Raw genomic sequence first — 16,428 nt, forward strand, 5'->3', positions numbered from 1 at the left:
TCTCCACAAGTTTATGGCAACCAAGTTCTTCCTCTGTGTGCACCCCCACAAATCCATTTAATTCTTTTGGCAAACCTTTTTCAGTGCAACACTAGAAATACCACCAACGAAACAAAGCCAGTGATGTTTCATAAAACTAATGGACGTCTGCTCTCTGACTCCTAAAGGGAACACTTTTGGCCATCCTCAGCCTTGCAGTCACAACAGAAATCAGCCCAATAGTTTATCACACACCCATTTTCAATACAAATAATTTCATAGAAGAGTCCAGTTGTGCTGATATTTAACATTGCATAGCTGTCTAAATGTCTTTGAAGTGTACAAGTGCTGAGCCACAAAATTTTGAGTAAAGAGACCGACTATCAAAAGAATGAAAGCTTCTGAGGTTTTACTTTCTGTATGTGTGGGAAGTATACATAACATAAACTCTACCATCTTAATTTTTTAAGTGCACAGCTCAGTGTGATTATTTTATATAATAGAAACTGCTATGCTGTCCCTGTAAATGAATGTGTTAACACAGATTTCTGATGAGAATGGGAAATAGCTTCACTAGTAAGTAATATACTTTAAACAAAAAAATCTAATTGTAGCATTAAGAGAGCATTGATGGATTCATTTGGGGCCAGTTTGACATTACTATAGACAACCTAAATAGGTCTGTTCATTTGTACTTAGAATAAGCATGCAATAAATGCAAATGAATCTTTTAAGGGCTTGAGACCCATTCATATTTTATACTTACCAAGGTGTAGCTTGAGTTCCAGTCTAGTATTTGCCCAGCGATAACACCAATTCATTGCTTGGTGCCTTATGCAGAGCTAAACATGTGGAAGTTAGACTGGATGCATTTTGCCTAAATGAAAGCTATCCAGCCCTAAGGGGTTTCCATAAGTAAAACATGGAGAGCTGGTTCTGTATGTCATGGGCAAGTTTCCATGATCCTTTGTCAAGTATTAGGTTACTCTTATACCCATTACTGAAAAGTACCTTTTCATCTGATGTTGTCCTTTTCTTTTCCTAGTTTATAGATGTTGACAACTTCCTGACTAATCCACAGACCCTCAATCTACTGATGGCAGAAAACAAAACCATTGTGGCCCCCATGCTGGAGTCTCGGGGCTTGTACTCTAATTTCTGGTGCGGAATCACACCTCAGGCAAGTGTGTTGGTTAACAAATTAAGGTTATGAATTTTAACAAGGCAGCCACCTGTCAGCAGTAGCCCCGTGAATCTTTTCTGATTTTCTCCCTTGAAACACGCATGTCATTGTGTTACTAGAGCAAGGGTTTTCAGGAAAGGAGGTAAATCCATGTCCAATACCAGAACCCAAAGAGCTCTTCTGTATTAATGAATTGTGAGGACATTATTCTAATGAGTTTAGGATTAGAAGCTTTAAATTAACCAATAAAGCTTACTGGGATTTGTACTTTTCTTCTCCCTGATTCAGAGATTTTCAAAAAATTAAATATTTTTGGTCATTAAAACTCACATGCGAACACTGTAACAAACTGGAAATAGAAAAAAAGTTTTTTAAAAAACATCATGTTAATTGCTCCCATTCTAACATCATAGATAACAGATTACATGTTTTAACTATATCATCAAGTGGCTATTATGCAATTTACTTAGCCTTTCTTTTAGTTTAAGAACATTTATTTACAACTTTTAACTATTATAATAACCATCATGATTAACATAAAATTTTTCATATTTAGTATTATTTCCTTGGGACAGCTTCTAAGAAGTGAAATTAGTGAGTTAAAGAGTATTAAACATTTTAATGACCCTTGATATGTTGCCAAATTTATTTCCAAAGAAATCGAATAATTGGAACTACTGTGGTAGATGTTTTTACAAAATTTAAGTTATTTCCATCATCTCTCTTTTCCATTGTAAAAATCTTCAAAGTCTAGAGAGGTGTTGCAGTGAATGTTTATGGCTAGTTGTATTTCTGATTCTTTAGTTAATAAATTAAGAGAGATAAACTGATCAATGTAATATATATCAATGTAGGCTAAAGATGCTCTAAGGGAAAAAGTGTATGTTAGATGTGTTCTCATGCTCAAAGAGCTAAATTTTCAGTCCCTGTTTTATATTTGGTTTGGTTTTGGATGAAGAAAGAGGCCAGTGGTGTGCTGGTAAATACTTGGTGGTGGCTGTCTGTAGGGAAAACCCCTGATTGGCAGCATTTGCTGGTTTTCACGGTGTCAGTACTCCCACCTTGCAAATGTTGTTTAAGCTAAGGGGAAGGTTAAGTCAACTGAAGTGCGGTCACTTGATATAATTACTAAGTGCATGCAAAGCTTGCTGTTCGTGGTTTACTTAGAATAGTGGGTGTTAGCATGATTTTTGTTCTTACAGATTTTAAACTATCAACATAAAAACTGGCTTGCAAACTCCCTGAAAATTTAAATCCATGGCTCTTGCACACAACTGGAGTGGGCATTGCTCTTTTGTTAACAAATATTTCCTGCAGTTCCAAGGGATTTTGAATGTATGGTATCCACATCTCTTTTAGGGACGCATTAAGTTCATATTTATAAAAGCCAATCAGTTCCTTGAGGAGAAGATATTATATTCATACAGTCTCAGTTAATAATGTGCAGCACTTAACATGGCAGCATCACTCTAGGGTGTTTTTAATGAGTCAGGCACTGCTACCAGCGTCGAGAGTGGATTATCCTCACAACTGTGGCCTTCCGGTTTCTGTTGTCTTACTTGCTTTAATATTAAAAGCTCACTTACTTTGCATGGTGAAAGTAAAATCTAAGCAATTTGGGGGCAATTCTTATTTATGTCTGTTTCTGGCTTTCTGTCATCCTCAGTTAGGCTTCTGCGAGGGCAGGAACAGAAACAGCCAGTGACTTCATAAGCTTAAGTCAAGCCTTGATGTCCAGTGCCTTTAAACACATTCAAAACATGACCTCGGTTATGTCTGGCCACTAAGTAGGAATGATTACCAACAATATTCAGTTTATGTGGAAAAAGAGACGCATCTGTTGCCTCCACCTCTCTGCAGGAAGCATATGAGGTCTCGTCTCTTTCTCTCCTTCTTTCTCTGCTTCCTTCCTCCCTGTCCCCGGGGTATTCTGTGATTCATCCTCATGAATTTTCCAAGCTCCTCAGTCTGAGAATATTGTTCCTAAGTAGTCTAGAACTTTGCATTCGGTGTGTGTTCCTAGGCAGTTCCTCTAAAGAACCAGTTTTCCCTTTATCCCTTGGAAAAATTCTTCTATCCCTTGGAAAAATACTAGTAAGCTGAAAGATGTAAAGTAATCTTTGTTAAAGGCTAATAAAAAATTGCGGGAATAATAATCCTTCATCTAATGCATTACAATTTCCAAGGTATCTTCATAGACTGGATCACATGTGATCCCTTCTACAACCCTGGGAGATCAACAGACCAGTTTTTACCCCATCTTTTCAGGAGGAGAAACTTAGGCTCAAAGAGGTGAAGCATGGAGTAAGATCAATCAGCTAGATGATGATGAATCACATATCTTCTGAGGCTTCTTTAGTGATCCCCTTGTACTTTATCACATGGTCAGTGTGAGCATTAGCTAGACTAGAACACTAGTCTGGAGACTAAAAGAAATGCTGGAGAAGAGGCTGCAGTGCCTACCGTGTGGGTAGTGACACCACTGCAGGAAATGTGACCCCAAAGTACTGTGACTGATTAAGGAATATGCGAGAACTTGTACAACTGCTGGGTATCGTGCCCTTCAGAGTCCTGGCCCTGTGAAGTCTTACACTTGTTCCATGAGCCTGCTGTTGCCTAAAATGTATTTTAAAATGCCTTTCCAAGTTTCCACATGCTTTAAAGTATATTTTGAGACACATCTTCATCCTCTCTGGAATGGATTTGAGCTTTGGCAATAGTCAAGTTACAGACTTGGTGCCACTGGAGTATAAAGCTCCAGTGGATTCTGCACCCATGTGGGCTAAAGCTGGGACTGTCAATTTACTGCTGTGTCTCCAGCATCTCACACAGCTTGGATTGCAGTAGGCATTCAGGAGATGTTTGTTGAATGAACAGTTGAGCTTGGAGGGAAAGCAAGCTGGGTTACTCCAAACCAGTGTGTTCAGAACCACAGAGTAAGGGCATTGGTTGTCCTGTGTACTTGCCCAGACGGAACTTTCAAAGAGGAATCCCCCCTAAAACATGTAGCAGTGGCAGGTCCACCAGAATAGTGAATAAATAATTGCATTGGAAGAAGGCCCCATTAATATGTTTAAGTACTGCATGTTTAGTTAAAAATACAGAGTGAAGTAAGTCAGAAAGGAGGGCTTCCCTGGTGGCTCAGCTGTAAAGAATCTACCTGCAGTGCAGGAGACACTGGTTTGCTCCCTGGGTTGGGAAGATCCCCTGGAGAAGGGAATGGTGACTCGTTCCAGTATTCTTGCCTGGGAGATCTCATGGACAAAGGAGCCTGGTGGGCTGCAGTCCATAGGGTTGCAAAAGAGTTGGACATGACTTCGCAACTAAACAATAAGTCAGAAAGAGGAAAACAAATACCATATATTAACACTCAGTATTGCATATATATGGGATCTGGAAAAATTTTCCTGACGAACCTATTTGCAAGGCTGAAACAGAGACACAGATGTCAAGAACAGACTTGTGGACATGGTGGGAAGGAATGGGGGTGCAAACTGGGAGAGTAGCATTGATACATATACGCTGCTGCTGCTGCTGCTAAGTCACTTCAGTTGTCCGACTCTGTGAGACCCCATAGACGGCAGCCCACCAGGCTCCCCCGTCCCTGGGATTCTCCAGGCAAGAACACGGAAGTGGGTTGCCATTTCCTTCTCCAAGGCATGAAAGTGAAAAATGAAAGTGAAGTCGCTCAGTCGTGTCTGACTCTTAGTGACCCCATGGACTGCAGCCTCCCAGGCTCCTCCGTCCATGGGATTTTCCAGGCAAGAGGACTGGAGTGGGGTGCCATTGCCTTCTCCGCATATATACGCTACCATGTGTAAAACAGATGGCTAGTGGGAAGCTGCTGTATAACACAGGGAGCTCAGCTCTGTGCTCTGTGATGACCCGGAGGGGTGGCCTGGGGGGTGGGAGGGAGGCTCAAGAGGGAGGCGATATATGTATACATATAGCTGATTCACCCTGGAGAAGGAAATGGCAACCCAGTCCAGTATTCTTGTCTGGAAAACCCCATGGACTGAGGACCTTGGCCAGCTACAGTCCATGGTGTCACAAAGAGTTGGACACTACTGAGTGACTAACACACAACATCTAGCTGATTCATGTTGTTGTACAACAGAAACCAACACATCATTGTAAAGCAATTATATTCGAATTAAAAATTTTAAAAATCAGCCAGTGTAATGTAATTTTAATAACAGCCATTATTTATCAATGCTTTCTTGGTGCTGGGCACTATTCTAAGCATTTTTCAGGTTTTTCCTTACTTGACAGAGAACCCCATGGAGTAGATAGTGCCATCATTCCTATTTCACAATGAGGAAATAGACACAGTAAGGCTGAGTGGCCTGACCAACACCTTCATGCAGTAAGCAGCTGAGGCAGGACTTGAACTCAGGCAGCCAAATCCCAGAACATCTGCTTTCCACTGCTCTGCTCAACCACCTCTGACTGCTCACACTTCGTATACATATATTCAATGACGTCATATACATATTCAGTGACGTCGTACGTGAAAGCTGTTATGTGAATCTGTTAAATGAAGAGATGTGCTGAAACCAAAACTGTTTCTGATAACAAGACCCTTTTAGGATTTTTTTTTTAATGTAAGCAGCATTTCTTAAGCTCAGTTGGAAATTCTTAGGCCAAGATAAAGAAGAGAGAAGGTGGCTTTGCTCCAGGATTGGTACTGGTGTTCATTAGGAGTCCATCTAGTGGAAGGTTGGGAAAGGGGAAGCCCTCAGATTAGAGAAAATAACCCACCCATCTGCTCTTTCCAGGGCTTCTATAAACGAACCCCGGACTATCTTCAGATTAGAGAATGGAAGAGGTTGGGCTGCTTTCCGGTCCCCATGGTTCACTCCACATTCCTAATTGACCTCAGGAAGGAAGCCTCTGACAAGCTGATGTTCTATCCCCCGCACCAGGACTACACCTGGACCTTTGATGACATCATCGTCTTTGCCTTCTCCAGCAGGCAAGCAGGTACTGTTTGTATGCATGTTGTATTGCCACCGTGGAGATGCTGCAAATGACCAGCTCCTTTGTTTTGTGCGTTTTATAATAAAACACTCTAAGTAAGGAGATGGGCTTCCTATTGAGGTAGTGTTAGAGGCACTCAGTCATCTGCAGTAACCATACCAGAACCCTTTGCGTTGCTGTCTCTATGAGCACCAATGACCAGAAGCCAGAGCTGGCCCCTACCCAAGAATCCAGTCTCTCTTTTTAAAAAAATGTGGTGACCATGGCCAGAGGCAAGTGATTGGCTCTTGATGGTGCTATTGCATTCTCTGCTCATTAAAGAAGTCCTTTTATTAATTAGAAAACTGTGACAGAGGTCCAGAACCACACTGGAAAGACCCAGACTTCAAAAATGGTGGTTTATTTCTTTTCAAATAAGTGAGCTAGTACAGTGACTGTGTTCCACAAAGTTTTCAGAGACCCAGGCTCCTTCTCTATTGTTTCTCCACTCTCTGTGAAGTATTAACCCCTTAATAATATGATCTGAGATGTCTCATCATTATGGATGTAATATTTCAGTCATCAGGTGAAAACCAGAGAGGGGAGGGCACTCTCCTGTCCTTAGAGGGTACCATCTAGGAGTTGAACACATCACGACCTTGCATAGCCCAGTAGCCAGATTTAGTCATAAGACAACTCCTAGCTGTAAGGGAGGCTCAGAATATTGTCTTTATTCTGTGAAATCTAGAGCCCCAGTTCTCTCTCTATAAGAAGGAGAAGACAGATTTTGGGAGGCAGCTAGCTGTCTCTGCCACAGTCCTCATGGAAGGAAAAACAAAGCCAGACTTAACTGTTTCATAAACCCTTGTAGACTTTTGAGGAAGACAAGTCAGTAGGAAAATAAGTTATTACCCTGTGTCACTTGCACAAGCAATCAGAGAGGATATAGTTCACTAAAGCAGGTCAGCACAAAGATACATGATATCCCGAAAGCAAAGCTTTCTGAGGATCATTCAGATCTTCCTGACAGAGGGCAGCTCCCATTATCAATGAGCCAGAAATGTGTCACTTAACCACTTGCAACTGTGAGTTTAGAAACCAGAAGAATGGTGTATAAATTCATGTGGCCATACAGTCAAGGTGGATGGGATCATCTACAGACCGCAGGTGACTGAGGCAGGTTGCTGGCAGGTGAGAATATTAATATAGATTCAAGTTACAGCTCACATCAGGCCATCCTAGACGCCATAGGTGTCCACTCATCAGTTGTAAATTTGGTAGAAATGAGAATATTTGGTGGAAATGTGGAATGCTGGCTTTTTTCCCCTTGCCTGCTAGAGCCATTTAGACTCTCTGGCCAGGTATAGACACTTTTTAGGACTGTGTCAGGGCAAAAGCAAGGTCCTTATCCTCATGTAGATTGGAGGGTTTTGTGCAAATCCTTGTGTCAAGGTTAATGGTAACTGCTTCTTTCCACATGGTCTGCAATTGGCTCTGATTTCTCCAGGATGGAAGCAAACTCAAGGCCTTCCCAATCCTTCAGCTTGTGCCATTGCCTTGGCTTAAGAGCTCGAAATAAGGATGTTTCAAGAAAGTGAGCTATTAACAATTACAATAATGATCCGTGCCTAACAAAGGCCTCCTTGATAAACATTGCACGAGGCATTATTGTGACCCAGGCACTAAATTATTATGATATATCTTTTAAACTAAGATTTGGATTTGGAGCTGGAAGAATGACACAGGCTGGATAGGAGTTTTTCAGCTATGCCCCTTGCTTGGGCTGTTCCCTTGGATTCCATGCTTTATTGGTCAGATTCCCGTGGGCCTACCCAGGACATTGAAAGCAGATGCAGAGGTGCAGAGCCGTTGGGTGATTCAGGTGGGGAGAGGCGAGGCAGGAGAGCAAGGGGAGAGGATCAGTGCTCTAGGCTTTCCTGCTGTACCCAGCATTGTGTTAGGCTCTGTGACAGCTAGGGAGGTAAGATCTTTACACGTGGAAACATAAGTAATAGTTATGAAGCAGTGAAAGCTGAGGGTCAGATTAGTGGCATAAACTGTGAACAGGGCAGGAGTCAAGACAAGAAAGAATGGCTGTCATTTGGGAGAATGACAGAGCTTTCCTGACAGTCATGTGGTTCTAAGGTAGCACTTTTACTTAGCTTGGAGTATTTTTAGATGAGACTTAAATGAGCCTCAAGTCCTGCACAGCCCATGGAGTGTTTCTAAGCTCTTTCCTTCTTAATTTCAAAGCAAAACACTTCCCTTCTCTCTTGAAAGAATAAGATGAAAGATGATTTATATTCTTTTGTTCTCACTCTTATGAAGCTCCCCAGCTGTGGATCATCCATTGGAGTATCATTTTGTAAATACCCAGAAGGAAAGAGAAGGTCCACATGTCCCAGGCAGGACCATCTAACCACAAACCTTGAACCTTAATCTTTCACCTCCGACTCCAGACATTGCCACACGTGGATGATGAATGAGAGGAGCAATCCAAGGGTGCTGGGCTGTGGTTGCCCATCCAGCCCAAGAAGAGAGCACAGGGGTCATGGGCAAGGCTCTGTGGATCCTATGAAGCCAGGGTCAGGAGTTCACCTCCCGCTGTGGCCAGTGAGCTGGGCTGTGTCTTGTGGCCACAGTAACCATCTTTGGCGCCAGCCAATCATCCACCGTATGTCTGCTGTGAGTCAGAGAGGCAAGAGATGCGGGTGACGGGCAGGCAGAGCTGCTCCTGCACATCACGGGTAGTGAGCAAAAGGGCCTCCTGTGTGCAGGGGTGGCAGTCCAGAGTGACCACTGGTTCTGAGACTCGGCTTCCAGACCCTGGGCAGGTGGAGAGATACTTGGCATTGGGTTTTTAGGGACAGAGGTTTAGCACTAATGACTTATGTGGTGACCTTGGGCAGAGCACAGGTTCTCAGACTCTGAGTTTCCATCACCAAGGATAAAGGTAGGTAGATCAATCTTGCAATGCTAACATACTTTATGAGAGCAAGAAAATGTTTTCCACCTTCCTAAGAGAAGTACAGGCCTTCAATATATAGTATCCTTCACCATTCGTTTTTAGAAAGAAAGTTGTTTGCCCCAGAATTAGCTTTCACTGAGAATACCAGATTCTTTTATAGATTTTATGCAATTATCAGCACATTTCCTTTTCAAATTTTTATATTCTTATCCAACTATCTAGTCACATAGTCACATCAAGTTCAAATAGTCCCTCTTGGCTTATTATAACATTAGCAGTCACCATCCTGTGCCATTTCCCCCTTTCAGAAGACCCAGCATTTTTCACTCTTAAGAGTCACATCCAGGTTTCTAAATAGCATGCTTATAATGAAGTTTCTGGGGTTCGGGGCTGTGCCGCATGGCTTGTGGAATCTTTGTTGCCCTGACCAAGGATTGAACCCAGGCCCTCAGCAGTGAGATGAGACCCCAGTGTCCTAACCACTGGACTACCAGGGAGCTCCCTTAATGCTACTTCTCGAATTTCTGGTTTTGCTTTAGGCTGTACCTATTGCCTCTACTGGGCTTCCCAGGTGACGCAGTGGTAAAAAAAAAAACTGCCTGCTAATGCAGGAGACACAGGAGACATGCGTTCAATCCATGGGTCAGGAAGATCCCCTGGAGCAGGAAACAGAAACTCACTCCAGTATTCTTGCCTAGAAAATTCCATGGACAGAGGAGCCTGGCAGGCTCCAGTCCATGGGGTCGAAAAGAGCCAGACATGACTGGTCATGCGTGCAAACTGACTACTACTGAAGAGGAGTTAGTTCTGTCCCCTCCCGCTGCCCCCTCCATGCAAAAACATTCTTCCCATCACCCATCCTCTTTTTATTACTACTGCTTACTTTATTTTTGGCTGTGCTGGGTCTTTGTTGCTGCACATGGGCTTGCTCTAGTTGCGGCGAGCTGAGGACTACTCTCTAGTCGCTGTGTGCAGACTTCTCATCGCCGTGGCTTTTCTTTGGAGCTTGGGCTCTAGGGTGCGGGCTCAGTAGTTATGGCACATGGGATTAGTTGCCCCATGGCATGTGGGATATTCCTGGATTATGGATTGAACTCATGTCCCCCGCATTGCCAGGTGGACTCTCAACCACTGGACCATCACGGAAGTCCGACCCCGTTCTCTTGATAGTTATGTGGTACTGATAGAGCGATGATCAGTGTTTTTGTTCTTATAATCATGGAAACCAAATTCCATTTATAGACTGTGGGTAGTTTTCCTTTCATATATGACTTAACAATTGCCTTTTTTATTTGCTTAGTTTTATTATTGCTGCTGTTGCTGCTAAGTCGCTTCAGTTGTGTCCAACTCTGTGCGACCCCATAGACAGCAGCCCACCAGCCTCCTCTGTCCCTGGGATTCTCCAGGCAAGAACACTGGAGTGGGTTGCCATTTCCTTCTCCAATGCATGAAAGTGAAAAGTGAAAGTGAAGTCGCTCAGTCGTGTCTGACTCTTAGCGACCCCATGGACTGCAGCCCACCAGGCTCCTCCGTCCATGGGATTTTCCAGGCAAGAGTACTGGAGTGGGGTGCCATTGCCTTCTCCGATTATTATTGCTAATACAACCCCAAACGAATCCCTAATCGTCTAGATCTCCTCTCAGAACAGTCAGATTTCAGCAGATGTTCTTTGTGTGTGTGTGTGTGTGGGGATTCTCCTGGAGCTCCCTGGTGTCCTCCAGTCTGAGAGGAGCCACAGTCGTGGACCTGCGACCATCTCCTCTTCTCTTATTGACTCTTCTGTTCACTATGCCCTGCGTTGTCATCTTCTTTTTTTTTATAATCCTCCTCCTCCTTCCTCCCCCTACTCCCCTTTCTTCTCCTTCTTCCACATCATCCAGCCACTGTCTGAGAAAGTGTGATGGCAAGTAAATATCTATGACCTTGCGTGTCTGAAACTGCCTTTCTTGTCTCCTCACACTTGATGGATAGCTTGGCTAGGTCCCATCTCTCCTTTATAACCGAAGCTTTGGAAAGTTGAATGGTAAAATTATTTCCCTAATTAGGGTCGAGAGGCAACCTAAACATTAAATCATTTCCCTCTGTTTCCTGAATTCATCACCACTTTGCACATGGGTCCATTTGAGTTTGAAGTTCCTCAGAAGCATTTATGTCAGCAAACAGTAGCACTAGTGAGTTCTCCTGGTGAAGGCAAGAGAAGTGACAGTGCTTACTGGTCCAGCCTTGATGGGAACCAGGTTCAGTCACGGGGAGGAGAAAGACTCTTTTCTTTTTTTGTTCTTCCCTGCTAATGCTACGAGACGGCCTCACCTGGTTTGACAGGTGATGTAGCTGACTGGAGGAAATGTCATCTGCACAAAACAGAGAAGTCTCTATGCAGGTAATTCTCTGTCTGGAAAGCATAGGTGATTATAGAAATTAACAAATCGGAAGCTTGGACACATGCACCAGAGCTTGGCAGGTTCATCTATTTACTTAAGCAATCTTTTCATTTGTCAGGACTGCCAGTTGCTGGATCTCTCTGAGGCCCTTTTGATTCCAATATCCCCAGCTCCCTGGTTGAACCAAGATTCTGTGTAACTCTTGGAGTTAGCCAGCTGGGGCAGCGAAGACGGGTGTTGAAAACGAGAGGGCTGTGCCATGACTCTGGTATTGTCATACTACAGCTTCTTACCAGGTCTTGAAATGCAGGCTTCCTTTTGTCCCTTTCTGACTCTTTTATAGAAGTTTCATGTCAGTTGGTCAACTCCAAGTCCATGTGGGCTAAGAGGAGAAATCAAGCCATGGAGACTCATGGAAAATTTTAAGTTTCCTTTGTTTTTTATTGTTTGTTCTGCATATGCCTAGAGTTAGCTTTAATAACCTGTCAGCCTTACGGGATTTTCCTGTTTGCTTTCATATCAAATGTGGCTTTTATTCCTCGTCTTCTCTTTATTTCCTGTAGGTAGATTATAGTGTTCCATTCTGTTCTCTGGAACAGGAATTCCTTGCCTCCTTTTTGATCCCTTTGTGCCTTTAGTGTTCCTTCCAGGCCACGAGGATGCTTTCTCTTCAGAGAGAAAATATCAATTTCCTCTGAGCTGAAGAGTGGCCCAGGTTTTTTATTTTGCCTCCAATACTGTGTTATACTTTCTTAATAAAGGAGCATTTTTGAGGTCTACATACCCTGCCTGAAACAACTACTTGTTCAATTTCAGTGCCAAACAGTCTGGTCTCTTTTTCATTAGTGGTCATCGTAAAATGAAGAAGTGTACTTTCTTTTTTTGAATTTTGTTTATTTGTTTATTTTTGGCTGTGCTGGATCTTCACTGCTGCTCGGGCTTTTCTGTAATCGTGGCGAGTGGGGTCTGCTCTTCTTTGCAGTGTGCAGGCTTGTCCTTGTGGTGGCTTCTCTCGTTGCAGAGCACAGGCTCTAGGGCATGCGGGCTTCAGTAGTTGCAGCACCCAGGCTCTAGAGCATGGGCTCAGTAATTGTGGTACACAGACTTGGTTGTTCCATGGCATGTAGGATCTTCCCCACCCAGGGATCAAACCTGTGTCTCCTGCACTGGCAGGTGGATTCTTTTCCCCTGAGCCACCAGGGAAGCCCCAGACGAGTGTTTTCTGATTGGCCATTTTTGTCCCTCTCTTGTGTCCGCAGGAATCCAGATGTACCTCTGCAACCGAGAGCACTACGGCTACCTGCCCATCCCCCTGAAGCCCCATCAGACCCTGGAGGAGGACGTCGAGAACCTCATCCATGTGCAGACAGAAGCGATGAGTGAGTGACCCAGGCTGGTGGTAGCGGCTCGTGTTCTGTTGCCCCCGTGTCCCTATCAGCCACTTCTCTGCTCTCCCAGGACTGAACTCTCATAGTCTGCCTTGGCTGAAACATAGCTGTTCATTTGTCCATTCATTTCAAACTTCTCCTTATGTGAAATACAAATATGGAAATGTGTCTTTGCCCCCAGGGAGCTTTGCCCCCTGGGAGCTTCCCATCCAGGTGGAGATCTGGGTACACAGTAAATCCATTTCATACCACGTTATAATGGCTACAATGGTGTTTTGTGGTATGGATTTAAACTCTTATTTTGCTGCTTTCTAAGTATATGACTTTAGGCAAGTAATCTAACCTTCTTAGTTGTGAAATGAAGGTAAAACATCTAGGATTTGGGTGCCAATTCCCCATGATATATATAAAAAGTATATTAACAAAAACAGTAATTACAACTTCAACTTAATAATAGCTTATGATGTAGCAGATATCATGCTAAACATTTTTTGTACTTTGTCTCATTAATCCTTATAATACTCAATGAAAGGGGTTTTATTATCCTATTAAAGATGAAGAAATTGGGGTGCAAAGCACATAAGTATCTTACTCTAGATCATTCTGCTAAATAAATGACAGATTGGGATTTGAGCCCATATTGCTATCTCCAAAACTCAGGTTCTTAAACACTGTATCATATTGCCTCTGGGTCTGGCATGATGTCAGAACTGGTAAATGCTTGATAATCAGGGGCTACACTAATTATTATGTATAATGTGCAGTGGTGTTTAAAAGAGAAAGTAACAAATATACTCTGCCTAGGGGAGAATCTTGGAAATGGCTATGCAGAGGAGGGAACATTTGCATAATTGAATCTTCACTCCGTAGCTGGGAAACTCTGTTATTCATCACTAGCGTGTAGGACGTGGGTATGTGGGCAGTGGGTGTGACTGGGGAGGCACAGTGGAAAGCAGGGCTGGAAGGTGGGCAGGAGCTCAGTTAGAAAGACCTCTGGACTTTTCCTGAAGGGAAGGGAGCTTTTAAAGAGATTTTAGCAGTGAAAGGTCAGGTTAAAATCTGGATTTAGAAAGGTCACTCTCTTGGTAAGAGAAGTATGGCTGCAGCCTAGGGCACTGGATGCTGGTCTCGGGTCAGAGGTGAAGAGATCATTTTGGATATTACATGGTAAACTAGGCAGAAGGTGGTGAGGATCTGAGCTAGGGCAGGAGCAGTGAGAGTAGAGATGAACCTTATGACATAGACTTGAAAAGACTTAGCCAAAGGTTTGTGGATGAGCAGAAGAGGGACTGAGGGAAACTTTTAAGTTCTGACTTGAGTGTCTGGAATGACTGTAGGAATGTTAAACACATGTAGATTTAAGAAGACATTTACAAAGAAAAATCATGAGTTCATTTTAAAACCTTGAGTGGCCTGTGAATATCTGTTTCCTGCTGCTCACCCCCAGGCAATAAATTCATTGTTTCATGTTAGTCTTAAGACATAACCCATCCCCTGCTGCCTAGGAGGCACCCAGCAAATCTTTGTTGAATAAATGAACGAACTGCCCAGTGGATAGATGGAGTGATGAATCTGACACTTAAGTTCTATCAAGTCTAAAGATGTTAAGTGGGGATTCATCAACAAGATAATGTGATATCATAGAATTTTAAGAAAACAGGAACATGAGATATAGAAGGAAGTTCAAGTAAGATAAGGACTGAAAAAGAGTCCAATGAGTTTTTTCAGCTAATGTCCATAAAAAGGATGGTTTCAGAAAAGGCTGGCTCAGAATTTAAAGTGTTTGAGAAGTAATTAAAAATCAAGGACACAGAGAAGAACAGAAATGTTTCTTTTAAGAAACATAGTTAGGACCAGAAGGTAAGAAGGACAATAATAATAATAAAGACTCATCAGAAGATCCCTTTAAATAGCAAGGTCTCCTACTGTATTCACACAGGACTGTGTTTGCAAAACATCAGTCAGCCCAGTATAGCAGGTCATATTGGTGGTAATGAGCAAAGCATGACCATAGACTATACTTGGAATGGGGAGCAAAGCACCCCCACAGTACAGCCTTTGCTGCTGATGCACATGATCATTTGCAAGCCATTTGGTCTTTCCTAGTCTCAATATCCCTGAGTTTGCAGAAAGAAAGAAGAGCTCACTACTATTTTCTATAAGTACAGAGAATAATAGAGATAATGTGTGTGTTGAGGGCGGGGAACCAGTATTCGTAGAGGGAATGAGATTTGAATCATCAGTTGGTTCACTAGCACAGTATTTCTAGAACCAGCCCTTAGGAATTTCTTTTGTGAATTTCTTTAATTTCAGTATGCCTGCCTCTTCTCTATGTTCTAGACCCAGAGGCCAAGGGCAGTATCTTATTGCCTTCTATCTCAAACACCTAGCACAGTCCTTGATATATAATTGGTAACAGACAAATATTTGCTGAATGCATGACCAGACAATGAAACAATGAGCAAATGAATAAAACCTGTGTCGCAAAGTGCTCTGAACATGAAGTTAGATTCACAGACTTGAACTCAGGCTGTGTCATGTAGGCAGAGAGAACAACCTCTCAAAGCTTTAGTTCCTTTATCTGTGGAGTAAGGATAAGAACACTGACTTTGCAGGGTTGAGAGGAGCACATAAAAGAATAGACATCAACCCCATAAGACTGAGAGTGTTCCTGTTACTAGGACTCCATTCAATGCTTGGTAATGTGCCTTCCCTTATCAGCCCCATTGCATGACTGTCAGTCTTGACTCCAAGTAGATGTCAGCTCAGAGAGGCTGGCCAGAGCCCTCTCTTCTTTTCCTCCACAGCAGGAGTTGCCAGCCTCCAGTATCTAATGCCCGATGATCTGCAGTGGGGCTGACATAATAGTAATAGAAATAAAGTGCACAATCAATATAATGCTCTTGAATCATCCCCAAACCATCCCCTTGCTCTGGTTCCTGGAATCTGTCCTCGACCCTCTCTAGACCATGCACAGCCTGTGGCCACAGTAAGGGATTCAGGTTTTTATTCTAAGAGTAATAGGATTCCATGTGGATGGGGGAGGGAGAATGACATGATGTGGTTTATGTATTTAGATAAATCATTCATGCTGTGGTGTGGATACTGGCATGTAAAGGGACCAGTACATCTCTCCTGGTGAGAAATAATGGTGGTTGGAATGCAAACTGTAGCCGGGAGGTGATGACAAGCAGGTGGATTTGGGATATATTTTGAGGGTAGAGCCAACAGGACTTACAGAGAGCTGGATGCAGCCCATGAAGGAAAGAAAGGAATCAAAGACAACTCCAGGAGTCTGGCCTAGTGTACGGTTTAGTGAAATTGGAGAGGCTTTATGGGGAAAGACTTGGAAGGGAAGTTGTGGCCATGTAAGCTTAAGATATATATTAGACATCTGAATGGAGAGATTAGGAGACACTTGAATATGTGAGTCTAGACTTCAGGAAAGAGACTCCAGTTGGAAACAGACACTTGAGAGTCATCAGCATTAAAAAGACATTGGAAGCCATGGAACAGTGTGAACTTGCTTGGCTGGAGAGCATAGAGGAGGAAGAGGACAGGGTGGTGGAC

General features: G+C 43.0%; 1 protein-coding gene across 1 annotated transcript in view; it reads left to right on the forward strand.

The window, feature by feature from the left end:
- COLGALT2 (collagen beta(1-O)galactosyltransferase 2) overlaps positions 1-16,428 on the forward strand; it is a gene marked incomplete at its 5' end in the record, with an annotated part of 121,894 nt that overhangs the window by 77,614 nt on the left and 27,852 nt on the right. The window contains 3 exons of the mRNA XM_010853128.1: positions 1,025-1,159; positions 5,941-6,145; positions 12,730-12,849. Of these exons, the coding sequence (XP_010851430.1) occupies positions 1,025-1,159; positions 5,941-6,145; positions 12,730-12,849 (460 nt within the window). The remainder of the gene's footprint in view (positions 1-1,024; positions 1,160-5,940; positions 6,146-12,729; positions 12,850-16,428) is intronic.

The sequence above is a fragment of the Bison bison genome, unplaced genomic scaffold, assembly GCF_000754665.1.
Source record: "Bison bison bison isolate TAMUID 2011002044 unplaced genomic scaffold, Bison_UMD1.0 scf7180017864322, whole genome shotgun sequence".
NCBI lineage: Eukaryota > Metazoa > Chordata > Mammalia > Artiodactyla > Bovidae > Bison > Bison bison.